The sequence below is a fragment of the Pholis gunnellus genome (assembly GCF_910591455.1).
Source record: "Pholis gunnellus genome assembly, chromosome: 17".
NCBI lineage: Eukaryota > Metazoa > Chordata > Actinopteri > Perciformes > Pholidae > Pholis > Pholis gunnellus.
This window is the reverse complement of record NC_136544.1, coordinates 13465445-13475808: the sequence shown is the minus strand read 5'-3', so window position 1 is coordinate 13475808 and position 10364 is coordinate 13465445. Positions and strand designations below refer to the sequence as shown.

The 10364-nt window shown below is 42.9% G+C and overlaps 1 protein-coding gene across 2 annotated transcripts; it reads right to left on the bottom strand.

Moving 5' to 3' along the window:
- Nucleotides 1-510: 510 nt before the first annotated feature.
- On the bottom strand, nt 511-9426 carry gaa (alpha glucosidase). Of its 2 annotated transcripts, XM_079178343.1 has the most exons (19): nt 8528-9426; nt 7055-7206; nt 6252-6417; nt 5772-5868; nt 5535-5654; nt 5224-5342; nt 4898-5029; nt 4543-4653; nt 4338-4451; nt 4072-4156; nt 3735-3852; nt 3253-3386; nt 2907-3058; nt 2531-2679; nt 2280-2421; nt 2045-2143; nt 1434-1598; nt 1103-1255; nt 511-922 (listed from the first exon to the last, which is right to left on the bottom strand). In XM_079178343.1, the coding sequence occupies exons 1-19, from the start codon at nt 9059-9061 to the stop codon at nt 857-859; spliced, it is 2808 nt and encodes a 935-aa protein (XP_079034469.1). In that variant the 5' UTR covers nt 9062-9426; the 3' UTR covers nt 511-856. The 2 variants fall into 2 exon arrangements, with proteins under 2 accessions (XP_079034469.1, XP_079034470.1); XM_079178344.1 differs by lacking the exons at nt 511-922; nt 1103-1255 and having other exon boundaries at nt 1464-1598; nt 2254-2421.
- Between the last annotated feature and the right edge of the window lie 938 nt (nt 9427-10364).

The following is a 10364-nucleotide window of genomic DNA, read 5'->3' as shown; positions in this document are numbered from 1 at the left end:
TGTTTTACATTAACCAAAGTCATCATCCGACCCACCCCTCCTTAAAAATCTGACTCTCTTTCATCACAAGTGACGTTTTAAAGGTCACCGGCAAAAGCTTGAATGCAGTTGGTCCATCATCAGGACCAGAGATGGAGTCACAGCAACTCGTCACACAGCTGCTGGAGGCTTTACCTGTCCATTTAATAAAACCGTTTTTAGTTTTAGAATAATTTCTCCCCTTTGCTAAATTAACAATACACAAATTACTGAATTCAACCTATAAATGTAGTTGTTTTGAACTAAAAAGAAATTCTCAAGTAGAATAAGTTGTTTATATATTCAACAAATCATGTACAATTCTGGTGGTACATGCAAATGCTACTGCACTTACATGTCGTATTATGTTGAGAAAAAGTAATGACACAAGTTGGTACTGTGGGTCTCATTACAGAGACGGCATGAAACAGTATATGCAACATCTTAGGAGAGTAAACCGTAAGCAAATTAAACCTAATAAGCTCTCACATGCAGCGCTGCACACATTTATTTTTATAATACACTTCAGTTACAAATACATATAAACACGATTTCAAAAAATACAAAAAAAGTATAAACAGTCTTAGAAGTTGTATACATTTACAAGATATTACATGGTCTTGATTCGGTGTAGCAGTTAGCAGCAAAAACAACCTCGCAAGAAAATCAGACACGTTAAGATGATGGCTCCCTTTGTCTTTAAAAACACGCTACTTACAGAGCATCTCATTTTGAAAAAGAGGCAAATTCAACCATAACGTGCATCTCGAGCTCCAGGATGGTTGGGATGGCTCAAAGAAATCAGCTGGTGTGTTCTGGGGTAATAAAGTTCAGTGCATCAGAGAGCCCACTGGACTGTAAACACCTCTGACATCGGCAAAGCGAGGCTGGTCACTGTCAAAACCTGCAGTAAGAGAAAGACACCAACATGATAGACATGATGAGTAAAAAGGGAGGACAAACATGGCAAATACATTATTTATACAGGAGGAGACATACAGACACTTATCTGCAGAATGATATCATTATCTTTCTGATTAAGACAAACGCCAGAGGACGCAGTGCTGAGTCACACAGAACTCACCTTGGTGTCACTGCGGTACGTGAAATCCCTGACTTTGTCCCCATTGGCTAATACATATAAAGGTGGCGAGGGCACCCCGAACACCTGCAGCCCTCCCAGCACCAGACCATCCAGGGCCCCATTCAGCCTGAGAGGATCACTCACCACCTGAGACTGAAGAAGACATTAAGGGACCATTTATGTGTCTTTGTGTCTGAATTTATCCGGTAAAGGGTTTTAAGCATTTAAACATAATTGCATCATTCAGAAAAGAAAAGTTGTAGCGCAGTAAAATGCAAAACATTGTCTCTGCAGCTTCCCCCCATGCAAATATCACTCATCTGTCTCCTACCTGCCCAGCCGTGAAAATAACATAACAATAATTTCCCATTTCGAAAGTGTGAAGTGTGTCCCCGTCATCCCAGAACAAGTCGCCCCGGGCCCAGCCGCCCGCTGACAGAGCCACGGTCAGGAAGAAAGGGTTTCTGCGTGAGGCTGCGGTTGTCAAAGCAGGCTCCTTCACAAGAAAAAGGCACATCAAAGAAAACATGATGAAATTATACGAAATGCACTCCTAAGTGTTTGAGGCTAGTTTTTGAGCTTTAAGACGTCAGTCGGGATGTCATGATAGTTATAGTTCAAAACAACCTGATACAACATTTGATCAAACGCGTTAATGTCGCATCCATTTTACTGAAAACTAAGGTTCCTGCGTAGATAAAGAGGTAACAATGAATATTATATTTTACACCAGTCTCAGCTACATAGAAGTAGAATTTGTAAATAGGAATTCTGAGAACTTGTTTCCCAGGTTGCAATTGTACATCGATTTTTGGGGGGGGATTTTTCTCAAATATTTGATCAATAATTCATCTCCAACATGTTGTCTCCCACTGAACCAAAAATCAAACCGAGAGTGTTAAGGTCAGTAAAATGAGCTGCATGTTGACAGCAGACACCCACCTGCTGGGGGATAATGTGTCCTTCCCTCACATGGGCGTTGATGGTGTCCAGAGGGGCTGGCAGGAGCAGGTACTGACCCTTACTGTAGAAAGGCTGACCCTAGTGAGCAAAACACAGATGACCAGACCTCAAAGGGAAACAGGTGAACACTCCAGTAACGTGTTACTACAAAAAGCCTCAAACATGGCTGCCTTTAGCAGTAAACAAACCAAAAATGTATTGGAGTTTGGCTCACGTTGTGCAGGCTGTACCAAGTGCCAGAGGGCAGGTAAGCGGCCAGCTCTACTGCCCCTCGCTCCAAGACGGGGCTGATGAGAAGTGAACTCCCCCAGAGGAACTGTCGGTCTATGGCCTGACAGTTATCGTCAGTGGGAAACCTAAGAGGGATGGATAGACCAGGAGCAGAAAAAGTCTATGTTATAGAAAATGACGCACGTGGTCTCAGTCATTTTACATAGTATAACAGAGGACAGAGAGGACACATACTCAATGAAGAGAGGCCTGGCCACGGTGGCAGCAGAAGAGTGTGCATGATGGAAGAGTGTGTAGAGGAAAGGGAGAAGGGAGTAACGAAGGTTCAATGCACTCCGCATGGCTGCCTGGGCCTTCTGCCCAAATACATAGGGCTCCTGAGGCTGAGGGACACATAGAAACACGCAGACAATGACAAGATATAGAGTTACCTCTATTCATAATACATGAAACAGATGGACTGCTCTAGACGCAGTGGAAAAAACATACGGGGCGGACCGTGACGTCCTAAAAGACTATTATATATGATATAAAAATGCACATGAATTAACTCAATGAATCACACAAGTTGGCACACACAGTACACACACAAACGGTGGCTCTGTCTCACAGCGTTCGGCTTGTCATTGTGGTTTCTCATAAATGGGTAGAAGGCCCCAAGCTGCATCCATCGAACACACAGTTCCTCGGTGGTGTTCCCTCCAAAGCCACAGATGTCCGCCCCCACAAGGGGCACGCCGAACAGGCCGAATTGCAGCACCGCTGCAGGAGGGGACAGATGCAAAAAGGTCTGTTTAAAACCAACAAATGGTCTGTGGCCACAATTCTATCAGTTTAAAAACTAGAACCATCTCAAGCCAATGTCCCACTGAATAATCACGTGCATTCAAACACGGGTGACAATGTGTGATCATAATAAAAACACAGTTTTTATGACGCTGCAGACATCTCCTCACCAGGGATGGAGTATCGAAGCTGCTCCCAGTCGCTCCTGACGTCTCCTGTCCACACTCCAGAGAAGCGTCCGATGCCAGGGAAGGAGGAGCGAGACAGGACGAAGGGTCTCTTCCCTCGTACCTTCATGAGAGCACTGAAGATGGCAACAAACACCGGGATGAATGCAGTATACAATGAAAATAATACAAAAGCCAAAGAACAACTCGGTCCACTGTGGTGTCACATTGGCCTCCAGCATACTCAATTCAAAATTGTCACACATTGATCCACTTTTAAACGAGACTAGAAGGTAAAAACACGCATTGGCTTTCCTGTTAATTGATGTCAAAAGATTTGACTTTGCTACATGTGTTATCACCGGCCATTTTTATTTTGCTACTTGCTTCTTTTAACCTATTTTATTCTGCTACTCACAGTGAAATAACCAAGCTCCCGCAAAGCTAGCTCTGCAAACTGCATCTGCACCGCTGCATGGTCTAACCTGTGCGTGGCGTAGGCTTCTGTCAGTCCGTACATATTGTGCAGGTTGTAGTGGGTGGACAGCTTCTGCTGAGCCGACATACAGAGAGTCCCCGAGTTCAACTGGCCTCCAACCACCCCTGTTTGTATGACGGCCAGAGACACGCAAAGGTTACAAATGAATGCAACATACGTAGTGACGAAAAGATCAGTTATGCATCTATAGTCACTTACATAGTATCTTGTACAATTTCCTTGTATGTACTTTAAAACGGATAAACTGACTACAAATGTAAAACCAATTATGTTTGTATGTCTTTGAATGCTAGTAACGTGCGACACTGATCCAATACACTTACTGGGTGTGTAGGGCGGGTTCTCCAGATCACTGTCAGGACAGCCCTCCACTGAGCCCTGCACAAAACTGGCTGGTTCGTTCATATCCTGGAGGGGTGCATGGGAGAAAAACATCAGAGGATAAGTTATTCTTTATGTGGTTATAAGGTGCACACAAACTAAATACAACCAGTCATGTGCAAATCTCAGATCAAAAACACCCGATGTCTCATGTCTTAGTGAGACTATCTGTTGCTACATAACCTGTGCTCTGCGTTTAAATACTCACAATCCACAGACCATCCACGGGAACTTTAGAATGAAAATCTCTGATGCAGTCCTCCCACCAGCGCCTGGTCTCTGGGTTGGTGAAGTCGGGGAAGGCAGTCGGGCCCGGCCAAACCTAGATACACAGTATGGATAATGTGCATGACACACACACACACACACATCACAATGAGAAAGGAAAGTATACATCCCTAGAAAAGTCTAACCTTCCCTATCAGGATGTGTCCTGTAGCATTTTTGATGAAGAGGTCTCGTTTCAGTCCATCATCAAATGGCGAATAAGTTCCAGGGGGGCTGGTGCTGCTGATCCCTGGGTCCTAAGACACAAACCAGGAGGGCATGACTCCCAAGTTAAGAGAGTTTTGCTGCCATCTACTGGAAAAACATTGTAATCGCCAATGATTACTTGTGCTCATTTAGAGAACTACACAATACTAAAAACCATTTAAACAACTGATGCATGTGTTTTTCCTTTTTCAATTAAATGCTGGATTATTAAATGATAGTTGAATCAGCATCAGCAGTTCGTGAGGTCTGTAAAAACTGTAAAAGATGTCATACCAGGATAAGGATGTACTTCATGCCTCTTTTATGGAATTCCTCCACCATCTCTGGGAGGTCCCCAAAGCGCCAGGGGTCAAAGGTGAATACCCTGTCCTTATTAGCATAGTCCAGATCATTCCACTGCACATCCTGGTGATGAAAAAAACAGAATAATCTCAATTTGATGTCAGTATTGCACAATGTTGATGATAACTTAAAGTATCTGAGGATGTCACAACTAAATGTTGTGTTACTAAGTGTTGATTGGACTTGATAAATGCACATATGTAGCGAAAAATGTGAGCTGTAATAATCACTTAGAGCTTTGTGAGTACTTAATTTACCATGGGAAACGTTGCATTGTGCATGCGTTGTGCCACATGTCGGGTAGTAATAGTGGTTGTGTAACCCCAGCGACACAGATGAAAACCCAACGACCAATAGGGAGGCATCATAGGATAGCCTGGGGATAAAGACATTGCAAAAGGGAAACACATAAACGCGTCAACTCTTTATCATGTAGCCTGAGGGCTTCTTCAAATATTAAGCAGACAAGGATTCACAGGATTTCCAAAACTTAAAAACTACACATGTACACCTATTTCTCTTGCTACCTGAAGACGTGTTCGTGAATGTCAACACTGAAAAGACATACCAATGACCTGAAGGTACTGTCGTATCACACTTTGAGGGTCAGGACCCAAGAAAACGTAGAGGTCCAGGATTCCACCGATAGCCACCCAGGTGAGAGCGGGGGTCGGCTGCAACATCACTTCTGCGGAGACATTTGGAAAAAAAGTTCAGCAAAAATAAGTATTCTGTATGGAAAGTAAGGACAAAAAAGTGACACTGGGATTCTGTGTGTGTCTTATTGGAAAAGATGGCTTGGTACCGATGGCATTGCTGTTAAGAAGGAAAACTCCGTGTGCCAAGCCATCCTCCTCCTGCACTATGTAGAACGGGTGGGAGCCATAGAGGTTGGCATCAGCCTGCAGAGACAAGCGTCAACATTTACAACTTGAACACACAACAGCAGAGGCAGGAAATGACAAAAGCCTGACTGTTCTGCAGAGGACATGATTTAAAGGTTTTAAGTCTTAATATATGGGGAGGTTTTAATGTGCTACGAGTTAAAGGAAGAGGATGCTTACATTTTACATAATGGACATCGCTGACATGTTCTTTAGAATGACTACTTGCAACCCCGTATCATTGTTCAAAAGTGTAGCTTTAGGGTTTGGAGACTGGAAGAGGTTAGACTAGATTAGAGATTAGAGGTCTTGTTAATTATCTCTTGACCCTTCAGAGTTTTCTTGTGTCCCCTTTTGGGCTCCCGACCCCGGATTGTTGGGAGCCACTGCAAAAGACTCACATGAGGCGCCATGTCTCTGTTCCAGAGAGTCAGAGAAGTCCAGTTAAGGTCCAGGAGGAGGGAGGTGTAATGCTCCCCGAGACCAGACACAAGGGAGGACGCTAGTGCGGTGGACAGCTGCAGGTACTGGTCAGCAAACAGCAGAGGAGCGACTGTGGTATTCATGCTGGACGGGCAGGACGCAGAGAACAATCAAACATGAACTACATGATGAGAATGATAAAGAATATCATCACACTACTCGTGTTATCTATGGCCCGTGAGATAAGCTCGGAGCTTGAGCATCTTGGGCACAAAAAGCCTCAATAGGGAACTAAATACACTCCCATCATGTCACTTTAATGGGTTTCATCTACTGTGTACAACACTGTGTCAATCCACACTGAACATTATTATCTTCGTACAGGAAGAGCTGTTGGATTAGATTTAGCATGTGTTGCTAATAAAAGTAGCCACTGAGTGTTTATAAATATTAAAAAAATATACCGTTAATAGATAAATAGCTAAATAAAATACAAAAAATGTACTAAAAAGATTAAGTAAAAGTAGTAAAAAATGTATCAAAGTGCAGGGTACTATATATAATGTAAAAATTAAAGGCATATAAATATACATTATGAATGTAAACATTAAAAAGAAAACACATGAATACATGAACTGTGTGAAGGAGCGAACACACTGCAAGTAGATAATGGGATTAGAACAGAAGGCACTATACCACTTGTTGATGAGGATAGACTGACTATTGCTATTATGCCATTCATTAAATTGTAATTGTAAAACAATTGAACAGAGCTACTCACATCACCCTTCCATTGGATTTGCGCCGCACTATGAAGCCAAACGGGTCAGACTGGTATTCAGTGGAATAGAGGACATCTTGAGCATCAGCTTTGCTTTGAGGAACACCAGCTGGAAGTTTGACTTCATATCTCTGAGATGACGGGTCCTTTAACTTGAGAGAAAATAAGTGTCAGTTGTTACCAACACACAGTACTGACCTGTGTCTATAGAACAGGGGTGGCCAACCAGTCAGAGACCAAGAGCCACATTTTTTACTGTGTTACCGCAAAGAGCCACATCATACACATGGGCACACATGAACATCACCCTATCCCTTCCTCACACACACACATACCTTTGCTCAGCCAGATTTATTGTAAATGTCACACACCAATATGATAATGACAGAAATTGACTCCTAAGACCACAGGCCAGTCATTTTCAACAATGAACATTGTGTACACCAGGGGTGTCAAACTCATTGTCGCTCTGGGGCCACATCAGCATCATGGTTGCCCCCAAAGGGCCGGTTGTCGGCGGGGGGGGGGGGGGGGGGTGCTGCTGCTCCTTCTTCGTCGGCGGGGAGGGTGGCTGCTGCTGCTGCTGTCACATACGCTGGTGGAGGTGTGCGCGGCGCGTGCGGATCGGGGAGGAGCTCCGCCTTGCGCGATACAACGGATATTTGTAAATTGTCCGACTTTTACATTTTTACTTAAAGCGGGGCTTTCAAACAGTCCGTCTCGGCGTTAAATGGGTCGACGAGGAACGTAATCTGTGGCCGCACATGCGCGTTTGACGAAAATACCGTATTTAACTCAAGCGAAGCGAACACGAACATTAAAAAAACACAAATACAAACTTCGATATGAACGTAAGAGCCGCATGAAACCGGGCAAAGAGCCGCATGCGGCTCGGGAGCCGCGGGTTGGCCACCCCTGCTATAGAATAACAGAAGGTCTAATCTCTTGATTTCATACATATGAATGAATAAAGGAAGTTTTTATTATTGAGTTATTCACACAACAATGTCCAGCCCACATTGGCTTACATCACACCACAAATTCTTATAAGCCAGATTCAGAGTGCTGTATACAGTATATTATTCAAACAAAACTATTGAGAAAAATCAACTCCAGACTATCAAATAGTCCATCTTGCCTTCTTGTGAGACAAAGTTAGTCAACATAAACATAACAGCCATTGCATGTTTTGATTATCTACACACCATAATTCAGGGTTTTTGTTTCATGACAAATTAAATCTCCCAAATCCTCATTTAGATGAAAGAAAATAGGACTCACTTTCCACTTCCTCCCATAATCCCACAGCTCACACAAGCTTGTTTTCTTCCTGAATGTTTTTAACAACCTCAATGGCCAAAAGAAAGACATATTCTACTCTTTCAATACATACATACTACATAACAGTCATCCATACTTAACATGCAAATCAACAGGGAATTGTAGTTGCCTCGTGCACACAGTGGTACTCACAGTGAGGTGTAAGCAGCCTGCAGTCTCTTCCGTGACTTCTAGGTGTAAAGCCGAGATATCTCTGGGGAGATGTGAGGGGGAGGCTCGGGTCAGGCTGGCCTCCTTGCCTCGCATGGTGGGAGTGAGGGGACCCATTTTGTAGCCAGGGTACAAACTGGGGTAGAAGCACCAAGGTGGTCCTGCAGACTCAGGCAGAGGGGCATAGCAGCACCCCCTCTCCTCGCACTCTCTCTGGCTCAGAAGCCGGTCCCTGGCACAATCAAACCGGCCCTCTGGGGCCATGGTGCATTTATCACCTCTGGAAATATCAGCCTCCTTTAAACTCTGTGGGAGGACTCCCCTGGTTTCCACTGTATTATTCAGCAATTGTGTTGGATTATCACCGAGTCGTTTGTGTGCTTTTGTTTTACTTTGCTTTGTATCGTCTGATCTAACCAGTCTGGGATGATGGACACACACGTTGATGTACCAACATGTTGACAGAGCAAAGACGAGGAGCAGCACAGCGACCGTGACGTTAGACAGCAGACCCATGTCGTCCTCACTACAGAAGCACTGTGCGGTGTTACTGTATTCAGTGGGAGAGAAACGTGTACCAAACTATTCCAAACTATTGCATGAAGCAGCAACCGGAAAAATCACTTACACTCACGGCGTAGTTCATTTTGAGGACGTGAACGGTTATGAATGGCTCAGTAACAGTTAGGTTTATTAGCTGTTAGCTTGCTGGTATCTATCGAGCGGTTCAGTGCGGTCAGAGCTACTATTTAACATTTCTCTACAACCAAATAACGTGCGCGTAGTGTCAGCAAACAAGTTGTGTTGCAATGAAGCAGACAAGTAGAGTTTGATTGACATAAGTTATATACGACGAGATAATGTGTGGAGAGGACGGTGCAAAATGCAAGCGAACACCAAAGTAGGGCAAGCACACTGGGACAAAAGTGGTCAAAAACTACCACTGTTGCTACTTCACTTTCTTTCGCCTCGTCTATTTGTTGTGAATTAACGAAAACAGAAATGTCACGTCAGTCATAAAACAAAAAGTTTTACTCAAGGAAATAAAATATGTTGTTTACAAAATTAGCTGCTGTCACAGTTATTTAAATCAAGATTCTTAATATGATGTTTCGTTTCCTGATCACACTAATGTAGTTAGATTTACATCATATCAGACTTACAGGGACGTACAGTCCACCTCAAAGTAAAAAAAAAAATACATACATATCGGTTTTTGGAATCAGCCTGGTGTCGAATATATTGTGACCAAATGGCAGCAAAATTCCCACAAGGCAACTCACACCAAAATAAAATTTATAAAGCACGACAGGTAAGAGGGAAAATATGTATCAGTGATATTTTTTGGGTGTCCCTTAAAATAATTATTAAATATTCTGTGTTGTTGCCATAGACTGTATATAAGGGTTGTTGCAGCAAACTTCTAAAGTATGCAATAATTCTTTAATCTGAGTTATCTCCGATGATCAAGTCCTAATTTAAAAATAAATTACAGATATTGCAGAAATATGTGGTGTTTACCTATTAAAACTATTTGATATTTTTTTATTCTCGTCTTTGCACGTCTGAAAAGTTGTTCACTCTTTAAGTTATGAAATATCTCAAATTAGGTTGTTTTTAAACTCATCTGCATTGCAAATGTATTAATCCTGTATTGACCGACCCAGTTTACTAGTGAAGAATACCTGCAACTACAACTACAATCAAACAGCCACCATTTTGGTTTTCAGGTCATTTTAAAACACATTGTATTAATTACTAAACTACATGGCTTAGCTCCAACATGTGTAGTGGTGACGACAATGAAGAGATTAACAGA

Bases quoted from the DNA above. Each gene is read 5' to 3' on its own strand.
- gaa (XM_079178343.1), bottom strand. From the start codon at position 9,061: ATGGGTCTGCTGTCTAACGTCACGGTCGCTGTGCTGCTCCTCGTCTTT. The intron at 7,207-8,527 runs GTGAGTACCACT...TTTTCTCTCAAG, and splicing joins CAGGCTGCTTACACCTCACT to TTAAAGGACCCGTCATCTCA. The intron at 3,387-3,734 runs GTTAGACCATGC...TGCCATCTTCAG, and splicing joins GAAGCCTACGCCACGCACAG to TGCTCTCATGAAGGTACGAG.